Below are 21190 nucleotides of genomic sequence, written 5' to 3'. Positions count from 1 at the left end.
TAAGCTATAAATATTTTTATTTATAAAAATATTTAATTTTTTTATTAATAGTATAATACTTTTCCTTTACTTTTTTAAAAGTATTTTTAAATTAAATATAAAATATAGTAATTTTTTAAAATTATATTAATAATAAAAAATATATATTATATAAGGATTTATTATTTTTTATATACTTAGTATAATAAATAAAGTTTTTTTTAAATATTTAATATTTAAAAAAATAATATTTTTTTTTATTAATATAATAAATATAATTTTTTATTTTAATTAAATAAAAAAGAATAATCTTTAAAAGAATATTTTAATATTTTATCTTAAAATAAAATTTTTTATAAACACTTAATATAATAGTTAATAAATATTATATAATAAAAAAAAAATTAATAAAAAAATAAAAAAAATAGCTATTTATATTAAAAAAAGTAAAGTCTTAAAGGTAAAATTAATAAAAAGGGGATATTATATTATAACTTAACTTTTAAAATTATAATAATAAGTTAATAAATTAGCTTAAGCTAAATTAATTTTAATTTTTTAATTAATTAAAAGAGGATTAAAATATAACTTTTTAATTTAATAAAGGATTAATAAAATAATTATTAATTTAAATATAAATTAATACTTAAATTATTAATTTAATTTAAAATAACTAAGTATATAAGTTTATATTCTTACGTTTCTTTAAATAGCTTAAATAATTAGTTATTAATATAATAATTAAATTAAATTTAACTACTATATTTATTAACTATATAATATTAATAAAACTATATTTATAACTGACTTAACCGCTCCGCTAATATAAAACCTAAAACCTAAAAGTTTATCCTTTAAAAATAGCTAACCTATATTAATATATAGGCCCGGTTTATTATATATTAGTTTATTAAATAGTTATTAAAAAATTAAATTTATAATAAATTAATTAAAAATTAAAAGTATTTTAAATATATTTTTTATTTTTTTAATAAAAAACTAACTATATATTATTATTATAAAGTATAAAATTAATATACTTTATTTATTAAAGTACTTCATTTATTAAGTTAAAATATAAATATTTTTTTTAAATTATATATTTAAATATACTAAAATTCATATTACAAAATTTTTATTAATAATTTTATATATATTTTAAATTTTTTTCTTAAAATCTTTTAATATAGTGTTATTTTATACCTGTAAAGTTAAAATAGTTAAATATATATTGTTATAAAATATAAGTTATATGTCTGCTTTTTTAATATAGAGAGGCAAGGGCTTAGTAAGCCTGCTTATTAGTTAACCCACCTAGTACAGACGGCCAAAAAGAAAGTTCTATATACACAATAAACGCAGAGGAGGGCTAAAAAGGCAGCATTATATATCTCTTAAGCGTAGAAGGCCGCTGGGAAAGCAAATCTCCTCAGCGTACGTTCCAAACAACGCCTTAAAAACCGATCAACAAAAGGACAAAAAATACACCCAATATTTAATTTAGTCAAAAGGAGAAAAAATTACTTATTAATTTAATGAAGGGAGAGAAAAAGCTTTTATAAAAAGACATTTATAAAGAGTTCAGCAAAGAGCATTCGGGGTGGTCTTATATAAGCCTACAGGTGTACTATTCCACAAAGTTAAGGAAGCGTTAATAAAGTGCAGTTATAAATATATAGCTTCCTCTTTATAATATATCTTTAAAATAAGAAAAAAAAAGTCTTTCCATAGTGTCATAATTAGCTTACTTACAGCATCCTTTTAACATTTGAAATACTTATAATAAAGGGTAAATATATAACGCCATTTTAAAAACCAATAGAAAAATAAAAAAAAACTATACAACATAAAAAAGCTAGTAGTAAAACGGTAAGACTAGAATTATTAAAGAATATTTTTAGTGCTGATTTTAAAATATGCTAAGTCCCTTTTTAGGGGAAGATATAATGTATGCTTACTGTAAGTCCATTTGTATTTGATGTATAGTGAAGGAGACTAAAGTTACACCAGTTTTGGACACCTTCCTCTACGTGCTGGGTGGCTTTGCTATGCTTAAGGCATCATTTGCTAAGGAATTTCCCTTGATGAAGATTATGGATTTAAAAACCGGCCAGATTGTGAATCCAGCCTATCATAAGACTGCCCCGGATTACATGTTTGTCTAAGGTATCCTCGAGAGCGGCGCAATCGCTAGCGTCAACTACCACCGACTGGGCCAGCTCCTTGGCAAGAACTTGCACTGGACCATCTCCGGCACCGAAGGCGAGATTGAGTTCACCGTTAACAGAGGACTGCAGATGGGCAGCGGTCAGCGGGAGATTCGCATCAAGACGACCGAGGACAAGGAGCCGAGGGTTGTTGACTGGCAGGTGAAGACGCCGGCGCACATTGAGGGCGTGCAGTTTCCCGGTCAGAACACGGCTTATTTGTATGAGGCTTATGCTCGCGGCGACAAGGATGTTGCCGATTTTAAAGATGCTGTGAGGCTGCATAGACTGTTGGACAGAATTGCAAAGGATGCGGGCTATGCTTGAAGCGTCATGCTTTGTGGCTATAAAAACAATGTCTGGCTGATGCGGGCTTATGATTATCCATATTATTAGGTATTATTTTGATGCTTCACCTCCAAGTTTTATGGAAATATATTGTGATTTTTCCTGCAACACAGTTTTATCTCGCTTAGGTGGACGAACTATCTCCTGCATCAAATACATGTATGCGGAGAGGCAAGTATCAGTAAAGTATAGTAAATTAGTAATTATGAGGTGTATGTATTTTGTAGGTAGCATCCCGTGTCTCGAATTTAAAAACACATATAGTAATAATAACAATATAGCGGAATTTAGCGATGGTAGAGGTAGTAGAAAAGAGTATTGATAGTACCAAGTATGTGTAATTTAAAATACATTGGTGGCGGAGAAGAAATAATTTCCTCTGTATGTATCTCGCTATGATATGTGACACGGTAGTCGCCTGCTGCTGAATACATGTAGGTAGGCATTCCTTTGTATTTAAATACTATTGTAGCATTTGATAATACAGAACAGCTGAATAGCCTTAAAAAACTATAGAGGATATGATTGGTTATATACGCCATGCTGGAGTGAGGGGTTGGCTTACATGTCCATCACAAGAGCCGAATGCAAGGCTGCAAGCCCAACAGCTTCAGGTGTCGAGAATCTGTGCATTTTCTCTTTCGCAAAATTCCAATCATGATTTCCGCACGCTTAGACCCACGAAATATCGCCAACAACAACAACAACTTCGGAGATAACTTCACCGCCTATCAGGGCAATATACAAAATACCGTGACGGACCAAAAGGATCAATGCCTGAAAGATCTGAGGCCGACCGATCCCCGCGATGACAAAATACGCATCCAACAGACAAAGGGTGGACTTCTTAAAGAATCTTACAATTGGATTTCGAGAATCAGGCCTTCAAACAGTGGCATGATAATGAGCAAAATAGATTACTCTGGATTAAGGGAGATCCGGGAAAGGGCAAGACAATGCTGCTTTGTGGCATTAAAGATGAGCTGATGCCAAATTGTCTTCACAAAAGCACTCTTTCTAAGCAAAAGTCCCATGCCATCAAATTGGTTAATAAAAGTAGACGGCGCTAATGCTAATCCAGCAAAAACTTCCTTGCACTTAACTACTGTAGCGTATGGAACCCTGAGAGGAACCAACAGCAACAGCCCGTCTTGGTCCGCTTTTTATGCATGAACTGGTGCCAAGCTAGAAAATAGGCGTATTTATATGCCCCCTCGTTTCCCGTGTAGTTGATTGCGAACCTTAGTTTGGCAAATCCTCCACGGTTCCGATTCTTTGAACATGTCATCATCACGGGCCCAGCCAGTTTTTGAGCCCATTTCGCGGGATCTCACCGACCCTGTGTATCCAGACAATCCCTCAAAATCATCCATTGAAAATAACAGGCCAATTCGGGGTGACCTGGAAGCTATCCAACCGGAAAATTTTGACCCTCGCGTCCCATACGGATGGGGATTCTTCATTTACCGTGCCGTTTTTGGCGACGGGACCGATGCTCGTTTTGCTGAGGGCCTGAATCGCCTTGAGAAATGGCTCAGATGGGAGGCTAGGGACTCGCGTTATAACAGCGACGACGAGGCAGCCAGATGGGAGGAATACCCAGACTATATGCCAGCGCCTGGTGAACCTGATGTTACGAATGAAGTCGCAGCGCGAATGTGGAATGAGGTGGTAGAAGAATACCCAGACGCCCAGGAAATGATTACCGAGCCAGAAGGCAGCGAGGATTTCAGTCCCATTGGCCGAGACTTCGCCGCTAGAGTAGAGTCTTTCAACATCAACACCGGCCCGCAGTACGAGGAGGACCGCCGGAGAAACATGCGCTATGAGACTTGCTTGATAATTGACGGAAGAGTCCTTGAAATGCTCGAGGGGCTTCCAGCAGACACCCCGCCAGTGGTGCCTCTTCCCATATTTAGCCCTGAAAGCGAGCAAGTGGCACAGATTCTCCGCGATAACTGGGTATGGATCCTGGATCGAGAAACCGCCATCGACAGGGAGGAGGGGGATGTGCAAGAATTCCCTCCTTGGATCCGCATCCGATTGAGGTCATTACGGTTCCTTTTTTTCGAGAGTGCTTTGGGCTACGTTACCACCGACTGGCAATCTTTGGTAGAAGAAGACAAGAAAAACTGGGATACCATGCGATGGTGGAGTACATTAGCACGCACTAGTAATGAGATCAGACGGGCATCCCGTGCTGCATCTTCGAATACAATGGTTTTATTCTAAAGTGTGTAGTGGAGCATTATAAATTATGCCATGAGAAAAGGAAATGGTATATAATCCTTTAAAATCATGAAAACTGATTGTTCATTATCTCCTTGGATTCTATTAGGCTCATCAATTTCTGTAAATTCTATTATAGCTATTGTAGCTGACGCTCTGGGATTGCTATAAAATTAAAGTATTCATACAGGATCAAAGAAACCTTGGGTATTGACCGCCGCATTTTGAGCCTGGGTGCGGAGGGAGGCACTAGCACTCCTGATTTGGATTCCAGCTGGAGTGTTAACGCCATTCCATGTCGCATCAATTACGTTTAACCACCGCGCCGCCCAATTCGCAACTCGCGTATCGATTCTTGTCATCAGGCTCCCGAAATAGTTAGTGAAACTATCCACTGCTGCAACTGTTGTCCCTGTTAACCCAAAATGAACTCGTTCACCTATTCTCAACTCTCTTCGGAAGTCCATTACGATGGCTGCCATGTAGTTGTGGACTGTTGGATGGTTGAGGAAGCTCACGATCACCACAAGCTGGAGAATTGTATCAGGATATTAGGCTCTCAAAATAAAGTCTGTCCAATGTACGGTACTGGAGACACTTACATTACGAATACTATTCAGTGCGATATTCGCATCCGCAGAATCTGTTGAACGGGCCATGTCTCTCATCATAGTTTCACCAATAAAATGTTTTGTTTTGTCATTCCAAAGCTAAGAAGAGAGTTAGCATATCATTGATGTTAGAGGGGATAGGAGGATTAGTTACTTTTTCTTTGAGACAGTTCAATTCGCTATCTGCGAGAAGGAAGCTTCCCCAATTCGCCACGCTACCTAGAGCATTGAATAATCGGGCCTCCATTGTCGACAACAGCGGACCACCAGTTGGAGGTGGGGGAGGGGGGTTGAAGAGAAAAGGTCCATTTGCGCGGGGCAAGGTAACCATGAAAAATGATGGATCTATAGGGCCAGCTGGGTTAGGCAGCGCTGGGACACCCAGCTCAGTAGCTAAAACGCCTTGAATTGCGGCTGTATACCACATCTTTACCGTTTGTAGTTCAACGAGATGCTCGGCTACATTCTTGTTAGAGAAGGCATCTTAAGAAAGTTGTTCAATCGAAACTCAGAGCTCACTTACTAACTACATTTTCCAAGTCACCGTTTCTCCTTTGGTTCCACCGATCCTCTACGCGAAGGACGAAGTTTGTGCAGCCTGGGCCGGGGAAAAGGAAGACTTGCGAATAGATCTCGTTGAATCTAATATCAATGTAGGGCCAATCATTTACTTGACGGTACTGGAGATAGTCAGCCTCATGTTAACGAAATACGATGAAATGTCTTTTTTTTTTTTTTTTTTTTTTGACTCACAGGTTGAGAAACAAGGGTTCTGCTGTAGGTGCCACACTTGTTGTCCAAGGATAATCCCTAGTCTCAGTTCGCTTTTCAGGAAATCCATTATCAGGCTCGTCGGATAAATCTTCACAGTAACCGCTCTGCACCTGCGTCTGGCATAGCACTGATCCCAACCCACCGCCCAAGGATGCCGCGGCTATTTCATCATTCCACGCCCTGAAGCCAAGGCCACACAGATAATGGGAACCTTGGCCTTCACAACCCTGATCGTCGATCATGATCTCGCCATTGCGCGCATTGGGATCGCTCCGTTGAATTGGAGACCACCCAGCAGGGCAACCTTGTGGTCGACTGGTCAACAAAAACTCGGCGAGAACTAAATATCATATGAAGAAGAATAAGGAGCAAATATAAAAGAAATCCATGGAGTCATTTTGAGGCATTAAGGACTGAGTATAGAACCCGTAAAAGACACAGGCAGATCGCCAAAGAGAGCCAAGGGGAGGGGTAAAACACACCTTCACCACAATTAGACCATTTGCACTGTGGATGATTCTGAACACGCTCATACTGATGCACTCCGTTGTCGATTCCAATGTTGATTAGTGAGGTCGTAGATCTCTGAGCAAGTTTTCCTAACGCGGTTGAATAGGTCGCATTCTCAGTCTCGTGGGATACGGCCCAGACCATGACACCTCCCAAGCTGAGAGAAGGTCAGTCACTATCCGACCAGGAAACCGTAAAACTCATTCTCCAGAGACTCTATTACTCCTAAAGGAGGCTCACCATTTGGATTTTGCGAAATTTAACTTCAGACCTAGTGTTTCTTCATCATCAAACGCCACCCACTGGTTAGTATTATACGTGAGAACTTTCACGGCTGCATCTTTATATAGAACGGGCGTGGCATTTTGTGATTGCATGATGTCAGATATCTCGGAGTTGAACACGATTCCAACTTCGTGGCTGCACATCCACGGTTCTGAGCCGGATGCATCTATGAATCACAATATTAGCAGTGGTCTTTCTTGTTGAAGCGAGGCTATCACATACACCGACAACCAGGGGTTAGGCATTTGGGGTCAGCTGCCGTGAAACCACGTCCATAAAACGCTAGACCCATGTTAACTTTATCATAGGGGATGTTATTCCGCCACAAAAGATCGAGTGCATCTTTTATCTCGGTTAAGTTGGTGTGGGCATTCAAATAAGGCCCTACCCATTTGTTTGGCATATCCCAAACGCCGTGCAGGTCGTAGGACATCCTTTGGTAAATTGTTAGCTAATGGAAATAAAGGGGGTAGGATTGGGGACGGCTAAGTCTAACTCACACGTTGAAAAAATCAACAATCTTTGCCATCTTTTTGATCTCAAAGTGCTGGAGGTACCCTGAGTGTTTTGTCAGCACGAATATTTCTACTAATGCATGCTAAAGATGTTTGGCAACGCATAGTATGAGGCTGGAAGTGTGACGCTTAATCTATCTCGGCCGCCGGTAGCCTTCAAAGACGATTTCAGGTTAGATAGGAATTTTGGGAAATTATCATAATCCGCTCCAATGCCCCCACGGTCTGGGGCCTCTGGATATTCCCAGTCCAAGTCAACGCCATCAAAGTCATACGTAGACATAAAGCTAATCAGAGATTTGGTGAATGCCTTTTGATTCTGTGGGTTATTGGCAATATTCGAGAACGTGTTTCTGGTCGGTTGACCCTCATCGTTGAAAGTCCACCCTCCGATAGCGATAAATACTTTCAGATCAGGATCTCTCTTCTTTAGCCATGTGACTCGATCGTAAGTATCCTGTTGATCCTCTACCGTGGCTGGCAGTACTTCAAATGTCTTGGGATCTATTGTGGCAAAGGCGTAGTTAAGATGCGTGTAGACCCCCAGAGGAATCTTCTCTGGATTAAAAACATTGCACTCGCGTTGCATTGCCCAGCCCTCATAGTAGCCTACAACGCGCTCGAACTTGTGAAAGGTAGTAGAACATGAAGGCTGAGTCACTTTTTTATCTCCACAAAATTCCTGTGTCAAAACGCAGAAACCCCATTTGGAGCAGCAAACGTCGAGAGGGCATGTTGTATGGTTGACATAGGCGGCTCCGTAACCACCAGGATCGCACTCCGCTTTCCTGTCACAGTTTGCAACGCAGATTTTTGAAGCACAATCTGAATTCCACATTAGTTAAGTTCTCTAGAATTCTCAGCACCAGTTGAATGAGAATGGTATGTCTTACAGTCTGGGCCAAGTCCACAAAATCCGAACTTGCTGCAGCATCCAGTCTTGCATGGATTGGAAGCACTACAACTCTGTGCCTGGACCACAACAATTGATGGGAGCAAAGACAGCAAGAACAAAATCGAAGTTTGAAACAACATTATGAATGGGCCTATGAGGGCAGAGGGAAAGACCACAGGCAAAGACCGCCTTGGAGCGCCGAAATGTAGAATTCCTGGGACATCCAGCGTACTCAAGTACGTAGTATCATTAACTGTAGGGCCCATATATACATATAGATCATGTACCTGCATACGGAGGTCATCTTTTGCTTGCCATGACTATAGACGCACAGAATATAGAGACATGGGCATAAACTAAAAATCATGCTAGAATGGGCCAATACTCCGCACGGAAATCAGCCGAACAGCTTGAAGACTTTTCATCCTAATCTCCGGTATGGGTATTCCTACTGAAAACAGTATATATTGCGTGAAAAAGGCTATATTCAACTAACAAAAATTCACGTTGTCTAAACGTTATATGTGTAAAAGCTACAATAAGTCTCTACGTGAAGATAGCGAATTTTCAAAACATTAAGATTAGGAAATGGAAATCGTAATGAAGTTTCCAGGTAAATAACTAAACGTTATTATATTATCATTCGTATCTTAGTCTAACTGCTGCAGTTCTACTTGTTATTATACATTTCTTTTTGGGCAATTCTATTTGGTAGACACCAAATTCACCCTAGGCTCCCGTATACTTGTTTTTCAAGCTCTCCGAAGCTATCTCTGCCAGTCGCAACAAAGACCCTGACGCCATGATTTCAAGCACACTAATGTGAAGACCCAGCAGCTGTCTAAACCATCGCCTTAGCTCGGTAGCCATCAACGAATCAAGTCCAATCTGAGTCAAACTCAGACTCGTATCTACCTCCTCACCTGGCTTAAGCATAAAATCATACACCTTTGCACCTATTTCCAAAGCCAAAAATTCGTGATTTGACTTATCTGCGAGGATATCCGGGTTTTCTGACGCTTTGGCCAAGAACGCCTTGAGTGCATTTGAGTCACCACCTGCCGCTTCGTCTTGCTGGCTTCGAATATTGTGATAGGCTCCCATTCGTCGGTCACGCCTCCAATTACAGCGATTGTTCGGATCTTCCAGATGCAGCTCGGATCGGAGACCCATAACAATCTGACTGTCATTCTTCCAAGCCTTTGGAGGCTGGCTAGAGGGAGCAGATTCATGATCGCTGGTGTTTCCTTTTGCGGCAAAAATTGAGTGCTCAAGGTAATCAAGGTACTTTCTCTCACCAAGGAAATAAATACCCTGTGCCTTAGTGTTTCGCTGCGCAACAGCACTTTCTGCTACAAAACCCACACCCTTAATAGGACAGATGTTTAAAATGGCAGTTGGTAAACCAAGCCTGACTCTGTATTGGGTGAAGGCCTCGAGGAAAGTGTTGGAGGCGCTATAGTTGCCCTGGCCTGGTTGATCAACGACAGTGACGACAGAGCTGGCTAGCCAGAAAAAGTCTAGAGAATGGTCTTTTAGTGCGTGGTGTAAGTTCCACGCACCATTGACTTTGGGCTTTGTTACTTCATCCCACTGATTCCAAGTCATATCGACCATAGGGCTATCTCTCAGCACCATTGCTAGGTGGAAAACACCCTTGATCGGTTTCGTTGACGAATTGACGGCCGCCTCAACGATCTTCATATCTTCAACGCCACCGGCGATAGTAATAACCTCTGCACCAAGCGACTCGAGTTCTTTGATAGCGGACTTGCTTTCTTCAGTAACACCAGCACTCCGAGAGAGAATAGTCAATGAGCGGGCGCCATGCTCAACTAGCCATGTGGACATTGCCTTTCCAAGACCTCCTAGGCCTCCCGTTAAGAGGTATCTTGCTTTAGGATCGAAAGTGATACCTTTGGCCAGCGGCTTGGCTTCCACACAAGCGGTTGCGTCGTCCATTGAGACGATGACTTTGCCAATGTGACTGCCATGTTGCAGGTGGCGGAATGCATTGATAACATCGCTGGCGTGAAAATGAGTCTGTTCGGAAATTGGATGGATATGTCCCTGCTCCCGATATTTGAGGAATTGTTCCAGCAACTGTCGGAAATACCTTGGTCGCTTTCGGGCGAACTGAACTCCATCGAAACCAACGTATTGGCGACTTCCGATGAAAGGATTGAGATCCAACTTTCCGTATCCGAGAAGGTCACGCTTTCCGATTTCAACCATGATACCGAACTCTGCTACGCATTTCCATGACGCGTGCAACAAAGGGCCAGTCAAAGAGTTGAGAACTAAATCAACGCCGCGATTTCCTGTCTCCTTCATGATGCCATCCAGGAAAGTCTCATCACGAGAGTTGAAGATGCGATTACGAGCAATTCCGTACGTCTTCACGAGGTAGTCGACTTTATCCTGGCTCCCAACTGTCACAAACATCTCAGCGCCTATCATCCGGCAAATCTGGATAGCAGCCAATCCGACGCCACCACAGCCTGCATGGATTAGAACAGTCTGGCCCTTTTGGAGATTACCAATATTGATGAGACCATGTATCACGGTCGCGAACACGACGGGTACACCAGCAGCATCCTGGAAGCTAAGACTGTCTGGCAGTTTTGCAGCGTGATATCGTTGCAAAATTGCCTTTGTAGCCAAACATCCTTCGGGAGCAAATGCGAAGACACGATCACCAATCTTGAACTCATCGACGTCCGCGCCGACGCGGGTGACGACTCCGCCAAGTTCAATACCGAGTTCCATTTGGACACTACCCACAGGGTTAATGACTCCCACTAAAGTATTCTATGTTAGTCGGTTTCTTTCAACACTATTGACGATTTACAAGAAGGAAGCGTTACTTACTAGCAGTGAGAACATCCTTAAGATTAAGACCAATGGATTTTGGCTCAACTTCAATGGTATCGGCGGGAATTTCTTTTGGTAGCGCTTGCTCTGCCCAGTACAGAGATTCAATGCTCCCAATCTTCCCGATTTGCAAAGACTTGATAGTCTCATGCCCGGCGATACTCTTCTGCGAGAGCTCATCCTGCAAAGAGAAGGGATGATAACGTCCAATACAAATAGTACCATTATCGACAACAAACTCTTTATCAGAAACGAGGTAGTCATCATCTTCTTCTTGCAGAATCTTATTGAACACCTTTAACACGAGGTCGTTGAAGTTCGGCTCTGCTATACTTATTTCCAGCGTATGAAAAGGGACCGCTAATTCTGTTCGGATAGTCCTGGCAGCTCCGATCGTCTGCGCTGAGCGTGGGTCTTTGCATTTGATCTGAACAGGACTTGTTAGCCACAGGAGATTTTGCTCAGTAGTTTGAGAGCGAATAATCTCTCTGAAAGCATAGAAGTCATCTTCTTGAATGTTCTCAAAAAAGTTCCTCTCAATATCGACGCAGGAGATTATATCTTGACCCTCGGGCAACTGATCACCCAATCTCACAGGCGTAACACTGTATTTTGCATTTTTCAACGCCTGGGCTAGTGCCGTAGCAATATCACCCTTAACATCCGTGGTGATGAGAGATACGGTTTTCGCCCGCGGTTGTAATTCACGAACTTTCCTTGACATAATTGTAGTGCAACACATATACGGTGCTTCTTCGTCATATACTGCGGTCTCTACCCCAGTATAACCTGAGGCAAGTAGTTCATCATGCCATCGGGAGGGGGGCACATAAGGTGTATAGCGACGTCCGTCATCCTCGCCCAACCACCAACCAATAAAATTACCAAAGATGTATGTTGGCGACCGCAACTCGGTGCAGATTTCTGTCAGTACGAGAATACCACCCGGCTTCAGCACCTTGTTGAGGTTACTTAGAGTATCTTTTAGCGAGGGAGTAGCGTGCACAACGTTCGCAGCAAAAATCACGTCATATGACGATTCTGGGAGCTCCTGTTCAAGAGGGTCCTTGGAGATGTCGAACACCTTGTACTCCATATTGGAGGCATAGGCAAAACGCTCTTTGGCTAATGGGAAGAAACCAGCGGAAACATCGGTAAAGGTGTAACTAGAGTATCGAGGAAGACCCCCTTCATGCATCAAGTCGCGCAGGATAAGCTCTGTCGTGCCACCGGTGCCAGCACCGACTTCCAAAATTCGGAGCTTGGGTTTTGTACTAGACATCAGCTTAACGAAGTCGCTATACCCGAAGCTCATAGCATTGTATAGCTCCGCTAGCACTCCGCCCTCCATTAAAATATCAATAGTGTCCGCCTCGCCCGTGAAGACGCGCTCATAGTTATCGACCATGCGCTTCATACCCTCTGCAAGACCTGATTTGCTTCCATTCGAGAGCTTTCGGTGATGACTGATTATCAAAGCCTTCCGCTCGGCCCGTGGCATTGTGAGAAATTTTACAGCATCCGGGACCAAGAGATTTTTGCCTTCTTTGGCGCTCTGTACCTCTCTATGAAGCCAATCACGTAGCTTGAGGAAATGAGGTTGTGCTGGAGATAGCCCCTCTAGCTTTTCAGCGCTTTCAATAATACAAAGAAGTGTCAGCTCTTCTATCATGGCTATCTCCTCCCGATTAGATGGAGGAGCCTTGAAAAGAGGAGCTACGTCAACAAAGTCAAAATCTGGCAGCCACTCAAGTCTAGCCGCAGCGTACTCATCATAGCTGACATCATTGCCATCCTCAAGAGCAGTTAGTTTAAAACCGGTGAGACGAAGGGCCAGCTTTCCATCCGAGACACATTCGACACCTTCTGTCGTTGTTTGGGTCGAACCCCAGGCTTTTGCAACCAGAGAACCGCCGCCTCTGCGGATATCTAAATTCCCAATGAGTGTCGGAACTGATAGCTGTGTGACATTCCGTCCCAGGCCCTTAGCATAAGACAGGATCAGAAGCTGGAAACAAGCATCAATCGCCGTTGGATGCATTATGTAGGGCTTATTTTGCTCCTTACTAGGCACAGTAATATCTGCTGAAGCTAGGGCCTCATTTGGCGATGCGGTGATGTTCTCAAGGCGACAGAATTCAGGCCCAAAATTGATACCCACATCCGACATGTAATCATAGAACTGTGAAGAAGGCACTCTCCGAGGATAATTTTGTCGTGTTAAGTCACTTGTACACTCTTCTTCAAGTGCCTTGACTTGCCCTTCGCAATGCTTCATCCAAGTGGCACCATTATAAGATGAGATGGTAAACTCGAACCATTCCGAGTGATCAGAGTCTGTAAGCTGGTGGCGGCGCAGGGTAGTCATCAATTCGATGCCCTTTTCCAGTGTGAGAACTACAGCAGCATGAGCCACCGCATGTCGTATACTGTATCCAGTCTCGATGCCCGTCATTTGCCTCACCGCCTCACCGGCCATCGCTACGTACCCGGCAAAAGGAAAGACGACATCTTGCTTAACCTTGTGATCGATGATCCATGGTTCGTGGTCTAGAGACAGTATATTGCGCCATTGGGGCGCTGTCTCCGGCGACTCAGCAACCCGTGATCCGAGTAGAGCGTGATGAGCGTATTTCCGCAGCCGCCAAGCCTGAGAAACTCTGCTTTCGTACCATAAAGTCAGGCTGTGGTCGAATGCGTAAGTTGGAAGATCGGTAAGCACTTTGCCCCCAGGATAGAGAGAGGCAAAGTTCATGTCAACGCCCTCCTGGAATAGCTTGCCAAACGATGAAAACAGCGCCTTTACCGCATTTTCTCCACGGGTTAAACATGTTGCATAATTACACGTCCGAGAAGCATCTGCGCAAATCTGCCTTAAAGGGCCAGCCAGCGCTGAGTGAGGCCCAACCTCTAGGAACACGCCATCCCCATGAAGATCAAGAAGCTTTGTCACTGCTGCCGTAAAGTGAACAGGAGATATTAAATTCGTTCGCCAATATTCCGGGCCGAAAATGAAGTTGTCATCCAAAGAGCCACCTGTTACACTGGATATGAATGCAGTTGTCGCATTGTTAGACCACTTTCCTAACTTCTCCAGCTCGTCTTTAAGCAGTGTTATGTACACTTTTCCAAGGGCTGTCATATGATCTAGGTCAACGTCAGTAATAAGGACAAGCAAAAGTAAAATCAGTATTACATACGAGAATGATATGCCATATCAACCTTTAGTGGCCGAGCTAGTGTGTCGGGCATTTCAGCCTTGATCTGAGAAATGACAGTGAAAACTTTTTCCAAGTCTCCAGATATAGTGCAGCTCTTTGGACTGTTTTCGCAAGCAACTACCACGCCATCAACTAGAAATTTGTTGACTTCTTGCGGCCCTAAGCCAACAGCAGCCATAGATCCCCGGAGTGTCTGCTGCTTTGCCACATAACCACGATAATATGCGAAGATGATGGCCGCCTCCATGGTTATTGCACCCGTAGCATATGCAGCTGCGATCTCACCGCTGGAGTGGCCCGTAACAGCCGCAGGTTTGATGCCTACTGACCGGATCTTGTTGACAAGGGCAATTTGAATAGCGGTACATAATGGCTGAGATAATTCCGCAGTACCAATCTTACTGGTTTCGGCCGGCTTAAGCAGTTCCTCTGTCGAAGTTGTCAGCACTCTCCGTCAATATTTCCTGAAATATTTTCCTCTTACCTATCAGAGACCAGCTCGGAGGGTGAGCTAATTGCCTAAGAATGCCGTCCATTTTACGAAGATCGTCACAGAAAGGCGCATCTGTGAGAGCCAGCTCCTTTCCCATCTCAGGCCATTGAGCCCCTTGTCCGCTGAAAATTAGATACACATTGGGTGCCTTGGCTGGTGCCTTGACAAGGCTGGATATCTCAACAAATTCTTTATCTTGAATTATACCGTAGGCCCTGTGGGGAAGTTTCTCGCGCCTCATAGAGAGTGTGTAGGCCAGATTACGGTTGCTCAGTCCAGGATTCGACCGTACAAACTCTTGGTATTGATTGACTTGGTCTTTCAAAGAAACAGCCGTATTTGCGCTAAAGATCAAAAGTTCTGGACGCAGTTCAGTGTCTCCACTCGATGCTGGTGCAGGCTGATTGTACGATTCAAGGACAACCTGTAGATTTATGAGCTCTGTATGAAGGGCCCCAGAGAATTCTCAACTTACATGGGCATTTGTGCCGCCGATACCAAATGAATTAATGCTGATTCGCTCAGCACGGTCTTTGGGCCAAGGAGTTGGGACTGTTGGCACCTTCAGTTTCCTCTCTGCGAACGGAACTAGAATTGAATTAGCAAGGCTCAGTTATAGACTAGGATATTAATGCTTACTTTTGGGATTAGCATTGTTAAATTTGATGTTTGGGGGAATTATTTTGTGTTCGAGAGCCAGGACAGCTTTAATCAAGCTGTTGAGGCCTGAGGCTCCCTCAGAATGCCCGACATTAGGTTTCACAGAGCCAATATAGACGCCCTTTTCGCCAAAGATATTTCCTACAGCCGATGTCTCTATAGGATCTCCTGTTGCTGTGCCTGTTCCGTGGCACTGAACGCACAAATTAGTCAGAGTCAAAAAGTCTCGAGGGAGATAATTAACTACCTCGACGAATCCTGTTAGAGCCGGATCTAAACCAGCATCCTGGTAGATCTTCCGCATGAGTGCTTCCTGTGCCTCTAGGTTCGGCGTGAACAGTCCCTGGCTATGCCCATCACTGTTTGCACCTGTCGCTCTGATTACGGCTCTGATTGCGTTGCCGTCGCGGATTGCTGCTGTAAGGGGTTTGATGTATATTGCGTTGATTGCCTCGGCCCTAGCGAATCCATCGGCGCTCGCATCAAATGACTTACATGAACCTTCGGGTGAGAGAATTCCTTCAGCGGTGAAGGCGGCTGTCATCGTGGGGGTCATAATTAAGCTCGATCCCCCAACAATGGCCGCGGTGGCATCACCTTGTCGAATTGCTTGACATGCTGCATGGAGGGCAGCAAGAGACGCAGAGCATCCCGTTTTGATGGTCATGCTATCAATTATTAGCTGAAAGATTTTTGTAAGGCTTCTCATCTTGCAACAAACCTTGGACCTCTCAAGTCATACTCGTAGGAAATTCGATTTGACAGCATGAGATCGCCATTTCCAGTGGCAACATAACCGAGCCCACCTTGATGCTGAGTTTCCTTTCCAGCAATTTGTGCCCAGTCATCTCCAAAAGTACCCACATAGCATCCAACACGCTCCCCACGATAATTGACCTCGCCTGCATCTTCGAGGGCTTCTCTAGCAACCTCGAGAAGAAGTCTCTGCTGAGGATCACATCTTTCAACTTCCTTTCTGGACATTGAAAATAGAGACGTGTCGATACAGGTAAGATCATCGTCTATAAAATAGCCAAATCTTGTTTTGATAGTATTTGCGCCACCAAGTGAGTCATTGAAGCCGTCAATATTGTACCTTGTCTCAGGGATGGGACCTCTAGCGTCCTTTCCATTTACGAGGAGGTCCCAGAACCCAGCAGCATTCCGAATCCCTCCAGGGGCCCGTATACCAAGGCCACACACGGCCACGAGAAACTGCTCGGAAGAATCACTTGCGTTTGATACCATGATTGCACTGATTATATCGGTTACTCTTGGCAGAAATGGTTGGTGACGAGATATGCTTGGCGAGTGGCTTGTTTGATAGTTGAAGCTTGAATAAGAGAGATAAACGGCGGGAACGATGCATTTTTATACTTGCTACCGGATACCCTGAGTCGATATCCAATCCAAATGGAAAATAACTTGATCCTCTTGTCGGAGCTTTTCACAAAGTAGGAATGGTTCACGAAGTCGGAATATTATACAAAGAGATATACGCCCATAACGTAATAAATTAGTGACCCCGCAATACTCCGAACAATGAGTCCGCTCCAAGTCGTCTTTAAAAAAAAGATCAGTTCACTTCAGTAGTAAGCAGTACTTGCTACAAACGACTAACAGTCGGCGACTAAAAGACACAACACGGATCTATTTTTGGGGTTTACCTTATTTAAATACCAACGGCCCTTTTTCTTCGCCCTTTGAAATATTTACTTGAAACGACTTTGTACGCTTCTTGACGCTGCAAGTAAGACCACTCTAGCAGCGACGCAGCAAAATATCAGCACTTGCCTGATTCTTTTTATTGCTTTTTTATCGGTTAGGAACTTTGTCCTGCCACATCTGTTTTAATTTATCCGTATGATACACTGTGATGGCTCTTTCGCAGAGGTTTCTAGCTCTGATGAGCTGGGTTCACAGCAACCCTATCTTGTGCCTATGCCTTGTTATATTAATCTTGGCTGGTATTCCTGTGCTTTTGTATTTTCCTACCCATCGCAATCTGGAGCATTTGCCCCTACTAAAGCCTGTTGATGGATTTTCTCTCCTCGATATCAAGTCTAAGGTCGTCATAGTCTTGAAACATGTTAATAGCCACATGGTTGGTCTCTAACTAACTTATCTCCCTCAAGACCGCATTCGTGTTTAGAAGCAAAGAGCTCTTGGCTAAAGGCAGAGCACTATTCCCTCAAAGTCCATATCGCATGATCACAGATCTGGGCGAGATCGTTTTCCTCCCCGTCGGGCTGGCCGACGAAATCAGAAATGATCCAAGGCTTAGTTTTGGATCTGCTTTCGGCGAAGTATAACTATGTATCCCTTGGGCATGCCACAATATCTGACTGCAACTTCTTAGGATTTTCATGGCAGCCTGCCTGGTTTCCAGGGTGCAGCAGTGCATACATACAATGATTCGGTTCTTCAGACGATAGTGAGGAAAGAACTCACCAAGTCTATTGGTAAGTAAAGTTAAAGCGGAAAAGTGGTTGGGCTAGCCTGGATTGTATAACTGACAGGGCCTTTCTGTATGTAGCCCAAGTAATAAATCCGATGTCTGTCGAAGCCACCCACTCGCTTTCCATTAATTTGGGTGATTCAGAAGGAAAGCTTACCAGTCCGGTTCCTATTTGATACATACTAACTTGCTTCAGAGTGGCGAGAGATTGAACTAAAATCAGTTATCGTCGATGTCGTTGCACGACTTTCAGCCCGTGTTTTCTTGGGTAAAGATCTTTGTCGGAACGAAGACTGGCTTCGCGCCACTAAGGAATACACGATCAACTTTTTTGTCGCCGGTACCCACTTGCGCATGATACCTCGTCCTCTGCGCCCGCTCCTCCATTGGTTCGTACCAAAGTGCAGAGAACTTCGTGCGAGCTTCAATGAATCACGACGTATCATCATGCCAGCTATCCACAGGCGTCGCGTGGCTCGTGCTGCTGCTTTGACTGCTGGTGAAAAGATTCCAGAATTCGACGACGCGATTGATTGGGCTGATCGGGAGGCCGCTGCTAGAGGGGTTGGCTATGATCCTGCTATCATGCAGCTTATGCTAGCTGTGGCGGCAATTCACACGACAACGGACCTAGTCACACAATTTATAATAGATCTAGCTCTCAATCCAGAGTTCGTAGCTCCAATCCGCCAGGAAATTGTACACGTCCTACGAACTACAGGTATGAAGAAATCAGCATTACATGATATGAAGCTCTTAGACAGCGCCCTCAAAGAGTCGCAACGGCACAAGCCGCCTGGTCTGGGTAAGTTGGAACTCAGTTAAAATAGTTGGTGATTCTAAATGCGCAATCCAAGCTAATTAGAGATCATGATGGTTTTAGCATCTATGCGACGACGTGCTGAGAAGCCTCTTACACTATCCAATGGTCTTGCTCTTAAAGTGGGAGACAGAATTGCCATTGACACATATCGGATGAATGATCCCGAGCTACACAAGGAGCCTGAGAAATGGGACCCCTACAGATTCCTCAGAATCAGCGAGCAGCCCGAAAAGTCAAAGTTCGCACAGTTAGTGGTAACAAGCCCTGATCACCTAGCGTTTGGGCATGGGGAGCATGCATGCCCTGGACGTTTCTTTGCGGCTTACGAGATCAAGATTATACTTTGCCATCTCTTGCTGAAGTATGAATGGGAATTGGTGCCGGGTTCAAATATAGCACCAATGGTACTAGGATTAACATATGCTGCTAGTCCTGTTGCTAGAATTAAAATCCACCGTCGGCGGGAGTTAGAGCTAGATATTGACTCTTTATAAACTAAGCAATATATTAAATAAGTTTAGCACTACTGTAACGAACTATGTTTCTATAGTATTATATATTAAATTTATATTTATTTAACTATAGTATTTTTAAAATAATATTATATTTTAAAATATTTATAATATTATATATAATTAAAATTTTATAATATATAATTTTAAAATATAAATAATGAATTTATTTTTTAATTTATTTATTATTATAATTAAAAAGTTATTTTTTAATATAATATAATTTATTTATTTTTTTTATATTTTTATAATAACCTTAAATAAATTATAGTTTTTATAAAAATATAATTATTATGTACTTTAATATTTATTATAATTTTAAAAAAAAAATTTATTTAATAATATTTTAATAATAACTTTTTTTATTTTAATATTTTTTTATTATTATTATTGTTATAAAAGTTAAATTTAATATTAAAATAAAAGTTTTAATATTATAATAGTTAATTTAATAAAAAGCTATACTTTATTATTATTATTATAATTATATTTTTTATTAAAAATTATAAAATATTATTAAATTTTTTAATTTCTTTTTATAAAAAATAATTTTTATTTTTTTAATATTAATTTTTAATTTTATTATATATATATTATTTATATTTTTTATTTTTATAATTTTTTTAATTTAAATTTTTAAAGTTATAATAAAGTTTTATTTATTATATATAAATTTTATAATTTATTATATTATATTTTTATTAAAAGTTTTTTAAAATTTATAAAATAATATTAATTAATTATTTATTATTTTTTTATATATTTTAAAAGTAAGTTTTTAATAAATGAAAACTTATATAAAGTTTTCTTTAATAATTCTTTTATTATTTTATTAATTTTTATTAAGGTTTTATTAAATATTTAACTAAATTAAATTATAAAATTAATTAAAAAAACTTAAAGTTTTTTAAAGATATATAAAGCTATTTTAATTATAACTATAATAAAAAAACCTTAGTTTATATAACTTAAAGTTATTTTATAAAACAGTTAATAATTTAAGTTAAAACCTTTTATTATAACTATAGTTATTAATTTTTTATTAAATAAAATTATATAATGTAAATAAAATTTACATTTATAATTTATTAAAAACTTTTGATAACTATAATTAATTATATTTTCCTTTTTAATATAATTAATTTAATATATTTTTTATTAATATTAATTATTAAAATTAATTTAAAAGTAGTTTTTTTAAATATATTAATAGATTTTATATATTTTAAAAATTTTATTAATATTATATATATATATAAGCTTTTATTTATTAATATATAAAATTTATATTTTAAATTATTTATAAAATCTATTATTATAAAAGTTTTTTTAATATATATATTTAATTAAACTTAAAATTTATTAGTTTTTTTAACTTTTAATAAATTATATTTAAAGTTAATAATATTTATAATATATTAAAAAACTAAAAGTATTTTATAATTTTATAAATTTTTTTTATAATTATTTTTTTAAATATTATTTTTTTTAAATATTTTTATATTTAAAATAATTTTTTTCAATTTAAAATAATATTTTTTAATTTAAAATTAAAGTTTTTTTATATAAGGCTATTTACTTATTATAAAAATATTATGATTTAATTTTTCTTTATAAAATAAACTTTTTTTAAAGTTTTATAATTTTTAATTATATAATTTAATTTATTATAAATATAATATTTAAAAAAATTTTTTATATAATATTAAAGTGTATTTTTTTTAATTTATTATTAATATTTTTAAATAACTTTTTTATATTATTTTTTATTTTAATTAATTTAATATTTATTTTAT

The 21190-nt window shown here is 40.2% G+C and overlaps 5 protein-coding genes across 5 annotated transcripts; 3 read left to right on the top strand and 2 right to left on the bottom strand.

The window, feature by feature from the left end:
* Window positions 1-1925: 1925 nt before the first annotated feature.
* On the top strand, window positions 1926-2513 carry TRIVIDRAFT_70997 (uncharacterized protein; the record flags this gene model as incomplete). Its single annotated transcript, XM_014100695.1, has 2 exons — window positions 1926-1938; window positions 2146-2513. The coding sequence occupies 2 exons, from the start codon at window positions 1926-1928 to the stop codon at window positions 2511-2513; spliced, it is 381 nt and encodes a 126-aa protein (XP_013956170.1).
* A 1302-nt stretch (window positions 2514-3815) lies between these two features.
* On the top strand, window positions 3816-4766 carry TRIVIDRAFT_70998 (uncharacterized protein; the record flags this gene model as incomplete). Its single annotated transcript, XM_014100694.1, has 1 exon — window positions 3816-4766. One exon carries the CDS (start codon window positions 3816-3818, stop codon window positions 4764-4766), a length of 951 nt encoding a protein of 316 aa, XP_013956169.1.
* Window positions 4767-4945: 179 nt separating this feature from the next.
* Window positions 4946-8493, bottom strand: TVC12 (glycoside hydrolase family 18 protein; the record flags this gene model as incomplete). The annotated part of the gene is made up of 11 exons (XM_014100696.1): window positions 4946-5293; window positions 5366-5473; window positions 5529-5833; window positions 5898-6016; window positions 6128-6488; window positions 6631-6815; window positions 6899-7109; window positions 7166-7377; window positions 7444-7501; window positions 7681-8283; window positions 8352-8493. The coding sequence occupies 11 exons, from the start codon at window positions 8491-8493 to the stop codon at window positions 4946-4948; spliced, it is 2652 nt and encodes an 883-aa protein (XP_013956171.1).
* A 589-nt stretch (window positions 8494-9082) lies between these two features.
* On the bottom strand, window positions 9083-16849 carry TRIVIDRAFT_53633 (putative polyketide synthase; the record flags this gene model as incomplete). The annotated part of the gene is made up of 8 exons (XM_014100693.1): window positions 9083-11154; window positions 11225-14374; window positions 14428-14877; window positions 14933-15365; window positions 15417-15529; window positions 15581-15794; window positions 15849-16269; window positions 16323-16849. 8 exons carry the CDS (start codon window positions 16847-16849, stop codon window positions 9083-9085), a joined length of 7380 nt encoding a protein of 2459 aa, XP_013956168.1.
* Window positions 16850-17507: 658 nt separating this feature from the next.
* On the top strand, window positions 17508-19376 carry TRIVIDRAFT_60000 (uncharacterized protein; the record flags this gene model as incomplete). Its single annotated transcript, XM_014100692.1, has 6 exons — window positions 17508-17669; window positions 17737-17907; window positions 17991-18063; window positions 18144-18194; window positions 18256-18864; window positions 18943-19376. The coding sequence occupies 6 exons, from the start codon at window positions 17508-17510 to the stop codon at window positions 19374-19376; spliced, it is 1500 nt and encodes a 499-aa protein (XP_013956167.1).
* Between the last annotated feature and the right edge of the window lie 1814 nt (window positions 19377-21190).

This window comes from Trichoderma virens (assembly GCF_000170995.1).
Source record: "Trichoderma virens Gv29-8 chromosome Unknown TRIVIscaffold_50, whole genome shotgun sequence".
NCBI classification, from domain to species: Eukaryota; Fungi; Ascomycota; class Sordariomycetes; order Hypocreales; family Hypocreaceae; genus Trichoderma; species Trichoderma virens.
Note: the sequence above shows the minus strand (reverse complement) of the source record. Positions and strands in the feature narration are given on the sequence as shown.